The sequence below is a fragment of the Hyperoodon ampullatus genome (genome assembly GCF_949752795.1).
Source record: "Hyperoodon ampullatus genome assembly, chromosome: 3".
NCBI lineage: Eukaryota > Metazoa > Chordata > Mammalia > Artiodactyla > Ziphiidae > Hyperoodon > Hyperoodon ampullatus.
In genome coordinates, this window is record NC_136916.1 from 42,478,236 (window position 1) to 42,494,995 (window position 16,760).

The window sequence follows — 16,760 nt, forward strand, 5'->3', positions numbered from 1 at the left end:
CTTAAAAGCTTTTGCACAGCAAAAGAAACCATAAACAAGACCAAAAGACAACCCTCAGAATGGGAGAAAATATTTGCAAATGAAGCAACTGACAAAGGATTAATCTCCAAAATTTACAAGCAGCTCATGCAGCTCAATAACAAAAAAAAACAAACCCAATCCAAAAATGGACAGAAGACCTAAATAGACATTTCTCCAAAGAAGATATACAGATTGCCAACAAACACATGAAAGAATGCTCAACATCATTAATCATTAGAGAAATACAAATCAAAACTACAATGAGATACCATCTCACTCCGGTCAGAATGGCCATCGTCAAAAAATCTAGAAACAATAAATGCTGGAGAGGGTGTGGATAAAAGGGAACACTCTTGCACTGCTGGTGGGAATGTGAATTGGTACAGCCACTATGGAGAACAGTATGGAGGTTCCTTAAAAAACTACAAATAGAACTACCATATGACCCAGCAATCCCACTACTGGGCATATATATACCCTGAGAAAACCATAATTCAAAAAGAGTCATGTACAGAAATGTTCATTGCAGCTCTATTTAACAATAGCCAGGAGATGGAAGCAACCTAAGTGTCCATCAGTGGATGAATGGATAAAGAAGGTGTGGCACATATATACGATGGAATATTACTCAGCCATAAAAAGAAACGAAATTGAGTTATTTGTAGTGAGGTGGATGGACCTAGAGTCTGTCATACAGAGTGAAGTAAGTCAGAAAGAGAAAGACAAATACCGTATGCTAACACATATATATGGAATCTAAGAAAAAAAAAAAGGTCATGAAGAACCTAGGGGTGAGATGGGAATAAAGACACAGACCTACTAGAGAATGGACTTGAGGATATGGGGAGGGGGAATGGTAAGCTGGGACGAAGTGAGAGAGTGGCATGGACATATATACACTACCAAACGTAAAATAGATAGCTAGTGGGAAGCAGCCACATAGCACAGGGAGATGAGCTTGTTGCTTTGTGATCACCTAGAAGGGTGGGATAGGGAGGGTGGGAGGGAGGGAGATGCAAGAGGGAAAGATATGGGAACATATGTATATGTATAACTGATTCACTTTGTTATAAAGCAGAAACTAACACAACATTGTAAAGCAATTATACTCTAATAAAGATGTTAAAATAAATAAATAAATAAATAAATAAATAAGAATATTCCTTTGGCTGAGTTCAGTTTACCACCAGGTGGGGCAACCACCTCAATCGTGTCTTTGTCAGGCTCCTCAATTTTCACTTCCAGGCCCAGCTCAGCTATTTTTAAAACCTGTAACTCTTAAAATAAAAAATCTCTACAGGGCTTCCCTGGTGGCGCAGTGGTTGAGAATCTGCCTGCCAATTCAGGGGATTCGGGTTCGAGCCCTGGTCTGGGAAGATCCCATATGCCGCGGAGCAACTAGGCCCGTGAGCCACAACTACCGAGCCTGCGCGTCTGGAGCCTGTGCTCCGCAACAAGAGAGGCCGCGACAGCGCAGGGCCCGCACACCGCGATGAAGAGCAGCCCCCGCTCACCGCAACTAGAGAAAGCCCTCGCACATAAATGAAGACCCAACACAGCCAAAAATAAATAAATAAATATTTTTTAAAAAATCTCTACAGTCCAGGTATTAGGTTAATCTCTAATTTTTTATGTATTAAAGTCTTTCAAAAGCAAAATTGTAAACATTTTAGAACTGCTTAATAGGCACATAATTTGTCAATTCCTCTCAATACATTAACATGCATCCTTAGATTAAACCAGACCAGCAAAGCTTTATATCTGGATTGTATTCTCTTAGCTCTCCCTGCCCCCATCCTATAAAATTCATTTATCTAAATATGGCCTAATGCCATTGACCTATCTCAAAAAGTATTGTAAAAAATAGCCTTATAAAAGTGGTCACCATATTTACTCTAAGGATGTTGTATATTACACTAAGCGCCCTTTCTATTTATTAATTTATTGGGTACTATTTTGTACCCAATAAATTTTTGTTCTAGGTGCTAATGAAATAGCAGTAAAGGGTATTGAAGGCACTCAGGTCTTTTCTCTGAGTGAAAAAAGAAGTCATTTGAAAATTTTGAACGAGAGACTAATAAGATCCGATTTATACAGTAACAGGATCATTCCACTATTATGTTGAAAATAAACTGAAGAAGTATAAAACTAAAGGCAGAGAAGGCAAGGAGACCTGTTAAGAGCCTATTGCCATAATCTTGGAAAGAGATGATGGTGTCCTGGACCAGGGGGGTAGCAGCACAGGTGATAAGTGGACAGATTCTGGATGCATTTTGAAGGTATAGCCAACAGAAGTTGCCAACATTAGATCTGGGGTGTAAATGAAAGAAAACAGTGAAAGATTCCAAGGGAACTGGGAAAAAAAAAAGAAGGTAAGGTAGCCATTTTCTGATTTAGAGAAGGCTGGAGGAAGAGAATGTTATGAGACAGCTATTAGACATTCAAAAGGGAGATGTCAAAGAAAAGCTGGATACAGAAATCTGAAATCAGGCTGAGAAGGAGTACTTAAGGGAAGTAAAGCACAACCAGGAGAGCTAAGTAAAGAAACTATTTCAATGAGGAAGAAAAAGCAACTTTACAGGACAGAAAAGGAGAAACTGTTAGAGCAATGTGCTTGAGTAGATAAGAGGGGATGGGACCTGGGATATTAATTGGGGTTTCTCACAACTGCAGCAGTATTGACATTTTAGGCTGAGTAATTCTTCATTGTGGGGGGCTGTCTTGCACATAATAGGATGTTTATCAGGATCTCTGGCCTCTGCCCACTAGATGCTAGTCCTTCCCTACAACCTTGTCAACAATCAAAAATGTCTCCAGACACTGCCAAACATCCCAGGGAGCAAAATCACTCCCAATTTAAGATCATCGGTACCAATGGAGGAACTGGCCTTTCCTGGAAACACTGACAATTCATCCATATAAAAGATGCTATGGGGGCTTCCCTGGTGGCGCAGTGGTTGAGAGTCCGCCTGCCGATGCAGGGGACATGGGTTCGTGCCCCGGTCTGGGAGGATCCCACTTGCCGCGGAGCGGCTGGGCCCGTGAGCCATGGCCACTGAGCCTGTGCGTCCGGAGCCTGTGCTCCGCAATGGGAGAGGCCACAACAGTGAGAGGCCCGCGTACCACAAAAAAAAAAAAAAAAAAAAGATGCTATGGTTAGAGTACATGATAATAATTTGAATATCTCCTTCTGATTAGATCCTCCTAAGTACAGATATAGTCAAGGCCAGAGAAGACATGAGGAAGGTGCCAGCATATAACAAAACCGAAGTCATTACTCCTAGGAAAATGTCAACATTTTGTTATTGAAATGCAGAGACCATATAAGCTATGTGTGTCTTTGAACTTAGTCTAAGCCAAAACTTTTATGTTTTGGGGGGGATCCAATCTATGCCCCCTTGCATAATGCCCATATAGTTTCAGGTTTCCTGGGTTTCTTCTAAAATCACAAGAGGAAAATGTCATGACTTAGTATGAATTAAATTAAATATCATTCCTGAGAGGGCTCAATTTTTAGAGGAATAGCCCTAAAGAAACACATCTCCAATAATCTAAGAGGATGATATTTATGCCTTTCGAATCACCTCACCAGATGATCATGTAGTGTTTAAAGGAGTCTGGTTGTATTCAGTGACCCCTTTATACCTAGTGACTTCTCCATCAAAGAGATATAAGCTAACCATATTTTTAGGTGTTTAGGATGAAGGGAAAGGGGAGCATTAAAGGAGCCTTTAGCAATCATGAAATGAGAAAGTTTGAGAATAAAAGCACAGTCAATTGGTTTCACATATTATACGTCAAGTGCCAGGGTTACATGAGCTATCTCTAAGAGCAAGAAAATACAGTCACACCACCTGTGAAAGTTGCACCTGCTTCCCTGCTTCCTCAATAACAAGTCCTATCCTGTTATATCACAAATTAGGGATCCAGAGCAAAAATAAAATGAAAAAGGATTCTACAAACTCAAAAAGATTGAAAACCTTAAAACTTCTATTAAAATATTTGGTTTCCAGACTTGTTTAAAAAATAAGCCACAGCTAGAAGAGCCTTACTTGAATCTGAATTACAGATATTCTCTATTATTATCCCCTTTTAAACACTGCCTTGCTTTCTATCACAGAAGGAAATTAAATTGGTCAGGCACGACTTGTTTTTCCACTGCGCCATTACGGTTGTAACCCAACATCCTATACTCTTTTTGATGATTAAATACTGAGACTCTGATTTGTTCTAAAAGTTTCTCAAGATCCAAATTAAGATACTGATTATAATTTCTTCTTTTAATTGAAGTATTTACATATTTACAATGTTGTGTTAGTTTCAAGTGTACAGCAAAGTGATTCAGTTATACATATGTATGTATATATTCTTTTTCAGATTATTTTCCATTATAGGTTATTACACGATAGCGAGTATAGTTCCCTGTGCTCTACAGTAGGTCCTTGTTGTTTACTTATATATAGTCGTGTGTATGTTAATCCCAAACTCCTCATTTTTCTCCCCCCATCCCCACTATCCCCTTAGATAACCATAAGTTTGTTTTCTATGGCTGTGAGTCTATATCTGTTTTGCAAATAAGTTCGTTTGTATCAATTTTTTAGATAATTTCTAAAGTCATCCTTCAAATACTCAAAAAGCTAAGAACAGAAAGTAAAGGAGTAAATCTATTTAGTGGGTGGCTGAATACCATCACCCCATCTACCAGATACTGAGGATACAATCATAAACAAGAGCCTCCTTCTCGACTGTGAGCCCGAAGAAGAACCACTACTTCACAAAGGCTCTGCATGGCTTAATCCCTGAGCCAAAAAGGAAGTCAGGCTCCCTGACTGTAAAGTCTGACCAACAGTCTTGTACATACATACAAGTGGCGGGGCACAGAGGCGCTAGACCTATATCCTCACCACAGTCACTTTATGTTTCTGGTCCATCTTCTCTTTTGCCCCTTGGAAATCTCTAGAGAGGTCTGTATAAATGCCATCCAAGGTCTGAATAGTTAAAGAGAACCTAATTTTTTTTTTTTTTTTTTTTTTTTGCGGTACGCGGGCCTCTCACCACTGCGGCCCCTCCCGTTGCGGAGCACAGGCTCTGGACGTGCAGAATCAGCAGCCATGGCTCACGGGCCCAGCTGTTCTGCGGCATGTGGGATCCTCCCAGACCAGGGCACGAACCTGTGTCCCCTGCGTCAGCAGGCGGACTCTCAACCACTGCGCCACCAGGGAAGCCCCAAGAGAACCTAATTTAAGTACCTCATTTTACAGATGAAAAACCTAAGAAGTTTCAGCGATTTGGCCAATGTCATATAAGTAGTTGGTCTCTGACTTCCCATTTCTGAGGAGGCATTATTTGGGGTTATACCAGAGTTTCAGGGTAGCTGCTAGGAGTCTTCTCACTCTAGAAGGCAGGCTAATTAACAATCTACCTAGGGACATAAGTAAAAACTTATAGAACCTCATATTCACCTACAGGCTGACACCAAACACAAGGCCACAAACTCTAAAAGATATCAATTTAAATAAACAAGAAGCTACTCTCCAAGAATAAATGGGCCAATTTCTCTTGGGAAACAAGCCTGTTCTAAATTCTTGACTTCTGTCTTTCCCTTTATTCTCAGCATAGGCTAATAGGTAAAGTCATTATACCTATTGATAACCAGCCAGTACAAAAGCATTTTTCTGTCCAACTCTCCAATTCCCCTGGCCAAAAGTGATATCTTATTCCTTCTGAATTCCCACAAGAATTTAAGTGCCTCACAATACCACACAGCTGACCTGCTGTGGTTAAGTATACATCTTAACTCCCCTAGTAGATAGATTACCAGTTTCCTAAACTTTTTTAGTAAATTCCCTGAAATCCGGACTATTTTTTTTGTTCTTTTTTATTATTTTTTTTAATCTCCACAGAGCCACACACATCCATATGTTCAACAAACATTTGTAAATGTATAAACAAGCTGATTATTTTCAAAGTTCGGTATTGCCATAATTCTAGGACTAGAATGTTATTATGCTACAGTAGAATAAAAATATATCTAAATGCCCAAAAAAAGGTCATATATGACATATATAACATGTAACATAACATTATCTTCTAACTTTTAAATAAATGTTTTTTTCATTCATTTCATTCACTACTAGAAAAAACAAAAAAAAACAAAAGTCAAGAATGTCAGAATACAAATATATTTTCCTAAAAAGCTAAGGGTAATGTTTGCAAATCATATTTTTCAAAATTCTAACAGTATTCGCTACTTAATAAAGAAGCCCTGTGGGGTTTTTTTTAAGTCCTGTGTTTTGTTTTGTTTTTTTAATCACTTTTGTGAAGGAATAGTCACCCAATAATGTATCCTTTATATCACACCATCCTTGGCTTTTGTTGTTCTTACCATCTAGAAATGCCTAATACCACTCTGTCTTTCCAAGTGTCAATCTTTCATGAAATCTTTTTAATTCCCAACTACATGTGATCTCTTTAATCTGACTTACATTGTAATTATGTACATCATTTTTTATCTCTGCCAGTATATTATAAGCCCCCTGAAAGTGGAAATGACTTACTAATTTCTGTAAACTTTTTTCATCAATGTGTTGAATTCATATCAGAATGGAGTAACATCAACTGCTCCTATATGTCTGAAAATATAGTCTGTACCCTTTAGGTGAAAAAAATATTTTAATTATATTAATAATCATCATGTACCATCACTATGTTAATGAATATTCTAATGCTTACAGAAAAGTAAAATTAAAAAAAACTAAGGACTATTTTCAGAAAGTAATAAACAACATAAATAAGGAGAAATTTAAACTATCTGTTGCATTAAGCCTTAAAACATCCACTTACCTGTAAGAAGGTAGTTGGAAATGTATCGATGGCAAAATAAACTACAACAAAGCTCATACATCAACCTTTGGACTACCTGGGACCTGACTTATTACAGGATAACAATATTTCCCAGGACTTAGGTCTTACATTGAAAAGAACAGAATGATCGAAAGGTGATATTTATACAAGTGTATTTATAAAAGTACAATTGAGTGTTTTAAAAAACTCCTAACTGCCAAAACACAAGTGAAAACCATCACAGCCCACATGCTAGCACTAAAAGTACTCATCACTGGGTTTGTCCACTACCAACTGCATCACCATGTCAACACAGTAGAGATCGTGCCCTGACAACATAACCAAGCAGACATTCATTGCCCAGCCGATCACACCACCACCACCCTCCACCTCCCATGCACAGTGCAATATATATATAACAGACTGTTTTTCAATTACAATGTCATGAACACTTCAAAATTCTTTTAGAACAATTCCTTTTCAAAAACTTTGCTTATAGACTCTGAAATAAATGATCTGCCCTATTTTGAAAAGGTCCTCAGGTTACCACTGGCTAGCTGCAAGACAGTCTTACCTTCTACACTGGACATGTCTAGACCTTCCCCACATATACACACCCTTCAGAGCAAGAACTCTGACAGGAAAGAAACATACTACAGAGAAAAGCCCACCAGATGAGAAGTCACAAGACCTCCATTCCAGTCCCGGCTGGTCCCCTTGTTAGTCATCTGACCCAGAACTAAAGTTTTTTCATCTGATTGCTACACAAATCAAATGGCATGCTCTACATAAAGGAGTTTTACCTTTTTTTTTAATTTCATTTTTACTATACTAACACAGGCATTGAAATAATTGTTAGCTGATTCCTGAGTACTTGAAAACAGCTTCTTCTCATTTTTTTCAAGCAACTCTGTTCTTCATAGAGTCCAAAAGGTCATCTCTAGCTCAAGGCAAAATTATAACTGGATCAGTGCATTCAAAACTAAGATATTGGGACTTCCCTGGTGGTCCAGTGGGTAACACTCCATGCTCCCAATGCAGGGGGCCAGGGTTCAATCCCCAGTCGGGGAACTAGATCCCACATGCATGCCACAACTAAGAGTTCACATGCCGCAACTAAGAAGCCTACATGCCGCAACTAAAGATCCCACATGCCACAACTAAGACCAGGCACAACCAAAATGAATAAATATTTTTAAAAAGCTAAGATATTAAAATGAGATGGTGTGCAACATGGGTGTGTAAATGCCAAAGGGCCAAAATAATCAGTGTCACAGGTAGGCATCCTAAACCAGGTAAATTTTGAGTCATTATTTGGGAAAACAAAAAGCAAGGATTCTCTTGTTGCACCATAAAAATGTAGGCTAGAGTGAGAAGATTGGTATGTCTACAGCAGAGGGGCCAAGATGAGGATTATATATAACCAAATGTAAAGTCAAAGATGATGGAAGAATATCTGACAAATTTAAATTTCACCACACAGCTCTTAGAAACAACTACATATTCTTGAACCAAGAATGATATGGTGAAATGCTATTTGAAGATTATTATACCAGCAGCTGTGTGGAGGATGAATTGAAGTGATCAGAGATGTCAGGAAGACAGTTTGGAAGTTTTTAATATTAAGTAATACAAATAAGGTTCTACAATAAGCTGGTAACTAAGGGCATGAAAAGGGGTAAATCTGGTAGTCACTGCAGAGACTCAGCTAGATTTAGTGACAGGTTGAAAGAGGGAGGTGGAAAAAGATTTGAAAATGATTCCAAGGACCTGGTCATGGGCAGCCTACAGCATAACCACACCTGTGCAGCACTAATGGTTCTGGCACTGGCTTTTCCAGACTGCACCTGAACCTGTTTAGCCTATACACCAGCCTCACAATGAGACACCACTCTACCTTAGATGGAAACAGAAAACTACCACGACCATAATAGTGTGGAGATACCCCATAAGCCAAGATTCCAGATTCATTTCTTGATGGAGAAAGCCTGTTCTTCTAACCCTAGGGAACTTCCTCCCCACATACACAACTAGGGGAGAGGGAAATTTCTTCTCTCTATGCCCCCCAAATTGTCTACACACTTGAAGCCCAAGCTCAACACTATATGGATCTTTTAAGTCACAAGTACACAAAACACAGATGACACCATTGATAGGGATAGGTGTAACAATATAAGTCAGGCAAATTATAATTTTTAAGGGTTCAGTCTAAACTGCTACAAAGCCAAGTTGATTACATTTAAAATTAAAATGGCCAAAAAGCAATCTTATGGGGTTATTTCTAATGTATCACAATGATAGATAAATTCTGCTCCTGAATGCACTGTGCTACATAATGATTCTGCAGTTTTGCAGGAGCTTTTCTTATTTCTGCAGCTTTAAAAACATGCTACTGGAAAGCAGACATCAGATCAGAGTGTTTCCCTTGTCTAAAAAGCATACCATTATGCTATTTCCAATTTCATCAAGGAGAATGGTTATTAACAACAATGTGTATTTAATCGAGGTCTAATTGTCTACAGTTCCTTCCGAGGAGGACCATGTCTAAATTTAACACAAAAAAGAAACTCATGTTAATCCGTGGGAGTCTCTCTGTGGGTAAATGAAGCTCTAGAGCTTGGTTTGAATTGGCTATACTAACAACATTCCATTCTCAAAAGGATTAATCCATCCAAGCTCCTTGAGAAACATGTCTATTTCATCCAGATTTTTAAGAGGTTCTAACACATTATCGTTTACATACACTTTAATCTCACAAACAGGAAAAACACTGTCACAAAATTTTCACATTGCCCTATCTTTAAAACAAACCAACCTGCCTACCTTGCAAACGGATTAAAATATTATCTAGGGAGGTTACCAAACCATGATCTCGTGATAAATAAGAGCTCTCCAGGCCGCTGTCACCCTAATTATTCCATTCTAAATTTCTCGGAGGCAGAGAATGAATTTTTCCATTTTCTTGTTGGAATTAAGATTCTGCATATCAGGAGGTACGGAGGGCTGGGCTTAAAGCCACCGGCTCCAGCGGCTCCTCAATGTCCTAACACAACGGGCAGGGGGAGCCAGGCGCAGCATCGCCTCCACGCTCCGCGACGAGACAAGACCGAGTCTCTGCGCCTCCAAGCCGAGAGCAGGTGCGAAACGGACGCTCTGGGCTTTCAGCGGTTTCACCTTCCTCCACCGCAGACCCGGGGCCATCCTAGGAGAGGAACCGTCTGGTGCAGTCACCCCCGGGGCCCGTTTGCTGAGGGCGGACAGGGCGGTGGATTCCTAAACCTTTCCCCTGACTGGCAATTTCCTACAGCAGCCGCAGGAATCACAGTCCCACGGCCCGCCCCGCTAAATTGGGGTGCAAAGGGAACTCGGGTGGGGCCTACCAACACCTCGCAGCCTCCCGGGGAGGCGTGGGCCGGGGACAGGGGGTCTTGGCCCCCGCGTAGAGACTGCGGTCTCTCCCCCTCGGGCTCCCGGACACCGCTCACCGTGAAGGGGACATCCTCGACGCTGCCCACGGAATAGCAGTTGTCTCCAGGGTTGACAGCTCCGGTGAGGACCTGATGCAGATGCATCTCCAGAGCCCCGGCTGGCCAGGCGAACGCACTAGAGACTCAACGAGCCCCGCTCCCGGCCCTCCTCCGCCCGCGAGAGCGCTTCCCGCTCCGCCTCCCTCGGGACCCACCCCGCCGCGGCTCGGGCTTAAGGCCTCTCCCCGCTTTTGCCTTCCCCCAGCCTGGTCCCAGCCATGGGAGCTACTCGACCGCCACCGCCACCGCCGCCGCCGCCCGGATCGCCGCTCGGCTGCGGAAGTGCCCGGATGCTCCCACTGCCTGCTGCACCGGCGCACAAATGCGGGAGGAGGGCAAGGGTGCGTGTGAAGTGGGGGGGGAGGGGGGGCGGAGGGGGAGGGGCTGGGGAGCGCGCGGCCGGGCGCGTGCTGGAAGGGACGCTCCACCCGAGGGAGATGGGCGGCGCGCGCGTCCACCTTCGGGGCAGCGCCGGTCGACTGGAAGGGTAAACCCCTCCTTCCGCTGCTAAACCCTTAGCTCAGTCCTCCCCCGCCCCGCGTTTGCGCGTGCGCGCGCAGAGGTTTCCAGGGCAATTGCGCGCGCCGCGCGGATCCTTGTCCCGGGATTACGCGCGCAGAGGTGCGGGAATTCCCTTGGAGCTTCCAGGCTGCGGCCGCTGGGGGCGGTCGCGGGGGTGGCCGCAGCGCGGAGCGGAGGTCGCCCCGGGGCAAGCCGCAGTCCCACTCCGGAGACGCACCGCGAGTATGCTTCGATGAGTCTTTAATCCATTACCAAGTACACTGCATGATAGTCAGTGCAGTTGACTTCAGGAGGACACCCGTCAGCGGAAAATTCACCTCGGGAAATCTTAGATCCCTTAGGGCTTTTTTCAAGTACAGTGCATAAGATATTTTACTTTATGTAAACAATAAAAACATCTTACAACTGTGTAGAGAAGCTGTACTCCCCTAACAGCAAATTATTTTGTTCCCACCTTTTGTAACGGTTGTTCTAGACAGCGAAAGGGCCCCCTGGAATGAGTGACTCCTCTAGGCTCTTTTTTCATGCGCGATGTCATGGATTCTTGCAGAATCGCCTGATTTTTCCAGACTGTTAACCTTTGATACAGGGATCAGATCCCTGCTCCAGTTCAATTCGTCACAAGGCTTTGAGCCTATACTGTGTGTGATTAAGTCACTGGGGCAAGGAAGTAGAAGGGACTAAGTTACAACTATCTATAAAAACAGGCAGGGCTTCCCTGGTGGCGCAGTGGTTGGGAGTCCGCCTGCCGATGCAGGGGACGCGGGTTCGTGCCCCGGTCTGGGAGGATCCCACATGCCGCGGAGCGGTTGGGCCCGTGAGCCATGGCCGTTGAGCCTGGCGTCCGGAGCCTGTGCTCCGCAATGGGAGAGGCCACAACAGTGAGAGGCCCACGTACAGCAAAAAAAAAAAAAAAAAACAGGCAGAACGCGAAAAGTGTTAGGATTGAGACACAAAAGTCTATGCACCACAGAAGAGGAAGAATACTTTTGACTAAGGGGATGGGTAAAGTGTTATGGAGAGACTGACATAAACGCTGCACTCAAATAGAGAAAATAGCCTGAGCTAAGGCTTAGTTTAGAAGTGTAAAATGACAGGATGTGTTAGAGAAACAATGATTAGATTAATGTTTAAGGCTGAAGATATATAGGGTGAGAAAAGGAATGGTAGTTAACAAGAGATGGATACATCCAAGAGGTAGCTTGTGGCCAGCCTGAACATGCAGAGGCTTGAATGCTCCACTAAGAAGCTTAGATTTCATTCCCGTGCAGTGGGGGGGGGGGGGGGGGGGTGGGGGTCCATCAAATGCTTCTGAGCAGAAATGTATACACTCAGCTGCTTTAGGAAGGTGACTTCGTATCAGTGTGAAGGATATTTAGAAGAGTGGGGAAGATTGCAGGCAAAGACCTGGCAGAAGTTGGTAATCTGTTGAGTGGAAGAAGGAATCAAAGATAATTCCCAATGACCTAGGGCATTTCCATTTTCATTTAATGGCATAACTCTTCCCCCAGTCACCCAAACTAGAAACTGCAGAGCCAATTTCAGCCCCATTCTCTCTGTTGTCCATATCCAAGGATCCCTTTTCGAGGTCCCTAGTTCATGCCCTTCATCATACCTACTGCCCTTTACCTTCATTTAGACCTCATCATTTCTCATGTAATTACCCTAAAAGCCTCCTAACTGGTTTGACTGCCTTCCAACTCTGCTCTCCAATCCATCCACAGCTCTGCGGCCTGAGAAACCTTTTTAAGGGAAAAATTTCTCTGCTTAAAATCTCCACTCCCTACAGCTTCTGCCTAATCTTCCAGTTTTATCTCAGGCTGTTCCCTCACACCCACTACGCTCCAGCCCCACAGAGCTATTTGCTGTCTCCAGGTCATACTGTGTTCTCTTAATCTTCCCAGTCTTTGCTCTTTGCTCTGTCTGAAATGCCCTCCTTGCCCTTGTTGATCTGACAAAACACAATTTAGTTTAAAAGTCACTTACTCAGTAAAACCTTTCCTGTCTAGCCCCAAACACCTTGAGGCTTCTTCCTCTTGAAACACACATATCACATAGCAATCTAAGTTTTGGTTTGTGTCTGTTTCTTCTACTAGAGTTGTAGATATTTCAAGTCAGGATCAGTATCTTATTTTCTCTGTGTCCCGGGTGCCTGAATCATAGTACTTTACTTGTACTGACATACAAGATTTTAAAGTGAATAAAATAACCCAATATTTCATGAAAAATTTATGGGGTAAAAAAGAACCTGTTAGTATACATGTATTTATTTGTGTGTGTGAAAGTGTTTAAATAATTTTCAGTGATTTTGTGGAAGGAAGTAGTACATACTCATGTTAATGGAGTATACTATGTACAGTATATTGGGTTCTAGGAAATCACAAGTTCTGTATATTTAATTGTATACTTCTAACCATGAATAAAGGTACTAAGCCACATTTTTTTAAATAGTGAAAATATTGCAGACAACAAAATGCACACACAAAAAATGAAGCCCCACACTATGCGTGAAGTACCATAAAGGCAAATACTGGTGCCGCATCTTGGTACTAGCAACTAAACAGCATGCCACAGCATCAAATAAATTTGGGGTAATTCCTATATATACAGCATATATCAGTAAGAATTGGTATAAAGCAAGCAGTTAGATACAATAAATTTAAATAAATTCCTTTATAAGAAGGAACAGGGACTTCCCTTGTGGCGCAGTGGTTAAGAATCTGCCTGCCAATGCAGGGGACACGGGTTCGATCTCTGGGCCCGGAAGATACCACATGCCGCGAAGCTACTGAGCCCACGCGCCTAGAGCCCATGCTCCACAACAAGAGAAGCCACTGCAATGAGAAGCCCACCCACTGCAGCAAAGAGTATCCCCTGCTCACCACAACTAGAGAAAGCCCGCGCACAGCAATGAAGACCCAACGCAGCCAAAAATAAATTTTAAAAATAATTTTTTTAAAAGGAACAAAACATACAACAAATTAATAGATTTGAAGAAATTCCAACATCATGTTCATACATAAAGGCAGATATTTTACTAAACAGTAATAACAGAAAAATGAATATGATATAGAAGCTACTGTTTTAGTGAATGATAGCTGTATACTAAGAAATGAACACTGGGTACTTCCCTGGTGGTGCAGTGGTTAAGAATCCACCTGCCAATACAGAGAACACAGGTTCGAGCCCTGGTCGGGGAAGATACCACATGCCGCAGAGCAACTAAGCCTGTGCGCCACAGCTGCTGAGCCTGCACTCTAGAGCCCGCGCTCTAGAGCCCGCAAGCCACAACAACTGAGCCCACATGCTGCAACTACTGAAGCCTGACCGCCTAGAGCCCATGCTCCGCAACAAGAGAAGCCACCGGAAGGAGAAGCCTGAGCACCACAACGGAGAGTAGCCCCCACTCGCTGCAGCTACAGAGGGCCCACGCACAGCAATGAAGACCCACCGCAGACATACATACTTACATACATACATACATACATACATAGTTCCCTTAAAAAAAAATAAATGAACACTGTTTCTAAGTGTCATAAAGACTTTAATCTTCACCCTCAAAACTAGAAACCCATATTTTCAAAGCCTGAAACCCATTGCTACTACTGGATTTTAGATAAGTTTCTTAATCTTCAACTTTTGCTGTATTAGAAGCTGAGTCAGGGATTTCCCTACCAGTCCAGTGGTGGTTAAGACTCTGCGCTTCCACTGCAGGGGCACGGGTTCAATCCCTGGTGAGAGAACTAAGATCCCGCATGTTATGCAGGGCGTCCAAAAAAAATAGAACCAGAGTCAAGGAATTCCCTGGTGGTCCAGTGGTTAGGACTCCGTGCTTTCACTGCTGAGGGCCTGGGTTCAATCCCTGGTCGGGGAACTAAAATTCCACAAGCCACATGGCAGTGCAGCCAAAAAAAAAGAAAACTGAGTCAAAACAATTACCAAACAAAAACTTATACTCAGATTGTCAATAGGAGTTTTAATTTCACATTAGTTAAACCATTTTACAATTGGCTCTCATTTTACAACATTCCATGAAGTTTTGGCCCATTCACACAGTTGTGAAATTGGAGGCCTCTTCCTTTTGGTATCAACTCAAAATCTGAAGCCTGCATGCACCTATACCTCTCTTCCCTCATGAATCCTTTAAATGACTTCTTGATAGCAACATCTCAAAGTTGCAACTGGCTGGTCAAGTCTCCTGGAATTATAGCAAAGCCTTTGTTGTCCAATCTGATCAACCAAAACTCATTCCAGGCTAATATGGCAAGTTTCCTCAGTAACCCACCCACTAGGACAGCTTTACCACATTTTAACTGTCCACAGTCATTTCTTCATTGTTCATCAACATTTTGCATGGACCTAAAAATGAAGTGGGGATTCTTTCTTCTGATCTGGAAATGACTTTCTTTTAAAAATTAGAAACAGTATCAATTTTGTATCATTAACAAAATATTCCAATACAACTGTAAGGTATGGCTTCTCATGTCCACAACTTTTTGTTTTTGATTAAGGTATAATTGTTATATATTAGTTTCGGGTATACAACATAAAGATTCACTATTTGTATATATTGCAAAATGTTCACCACAGTAAGTCTAGCTAACATCCATGACTTCACATAGTTATGAAAATTTTTTTTTCTTTTGATGAAAACTTTTAAGATCTCTTCCCTTAACAACTTCAAATATGCAATATAGTATTATTAACTATAGTCGCCATGCTGTACATTGCATCTCCATGACTTATTTATTTTATAACTAGAAGTCTACAAGTTTTAATAGTAACAAGTATTGTACCTTTGGGGTTGGATTTAATGGAACACTGGATGTCTGAGGTACTTAGTTTCCCAGCAGTAATCACATACTCATGTGCACTAGTTATCAATTACTGTGTAACAAATTACCCCAAAACTTAGTGGCTAAAATCAACAATAAACACAAATTTCTGTGCCTTGAGGATTCAGTAGTGGCTTAGTTGGGACATTCTGGTTCTGAGCGTCTCAAAATGTCAGCTAGGGGCTTCCCTGGTGGCGCAGTGGTTGAGAGTCCGCCTGCCGATGCAGGGGACACGGGTTCATGCCCCAGTCCGGGAGGATCCCACATGCCGTGGAGCGGCTGGGCCCGTGAGCCATGGCCGCTGGGCCTGCGCGTCCGGAGCCTGTGCTCCGCAACGGGAGAGGCCACATCAGTGAGAGGCCCGCGTACCGCAAAAAAAAAAAAAAGTCAGCTAGATGATAAAAGAAGCTAGGCACAAAAGACCACATACGGCATGATTCCATTTCAATTAAGTTTTCTGGAAAGGCAAATCTACAGACATAGAAAATAGATTAGTGGTTGCCTGGGGTTGGTAGTGGAATGGGAAGTAAATGCTAATGGGCATGGGGTTTCTTTTGGCATGATGAAAATATCCTAAAAATAGATTGTGGTCATGGTTGCGCAACTCTGTAAATTTACTAGAAATCATTGAATTATGCACTTAAAATTAGTGAATTTTATCATAAATAAACTGTAACCTCAATAAAGCTATCTAAAAAAGAAGTGTCAGCCAGGGCTGCAGTCATCTGAAGGCTTGACTGAGACTAAAGGACCCTCATCCAAGATAGCAGACTCTCTGGCTGGCAAGCTGATCCTGGTAGCTGGAGGGAGGGAGGGGAGGGGAGGCCTCAGTTCCTCGCTATGTGGTCCTCTCCATAGCACTACAAGACATACCAGCTGGCTTCTCCAAGAGCAAGTGATCCAAGAGAGAGACCAAAGTGGAAACTGCAATGTCTTTTATAACCTGGCCTCAGAAGTCACACACCGTCACTTCTACCATATTTTATTAGATACACAGACCAGCCATAATTTA

At 42.3% G+C, this 16,760-nt stretch overlaps 1 protein-coding gene across 9 annotated transcripts in view; it reads right to left on the reverse strand.

Moving 5' to 3' along the window:
• The window catches only part of DMXL2 (Dmx like 2), a gene marked incomplete at both ends in the record, with an annotated part of 175,883 nt that extends 165,447 nt beyond the window's left edge, over positions 1–10,436 (reverse strand). For all 9 annotated transcript variants that reach the window (XM_079701342.1, XM_079701341.1, XM_079701337.1 and 6 more), the window contains one exon: positions 10,350–10,436. In XM_079701342.1, the coding sequence (XP_079557468.1) occupies positions 10,350–10,436 (87 nt within the window). The remainder of the gene's footprint in view (positions 1–10,349) is intronic.
• Positions 10,437–16,760: the final 6,324 nt, after the last annotated feature.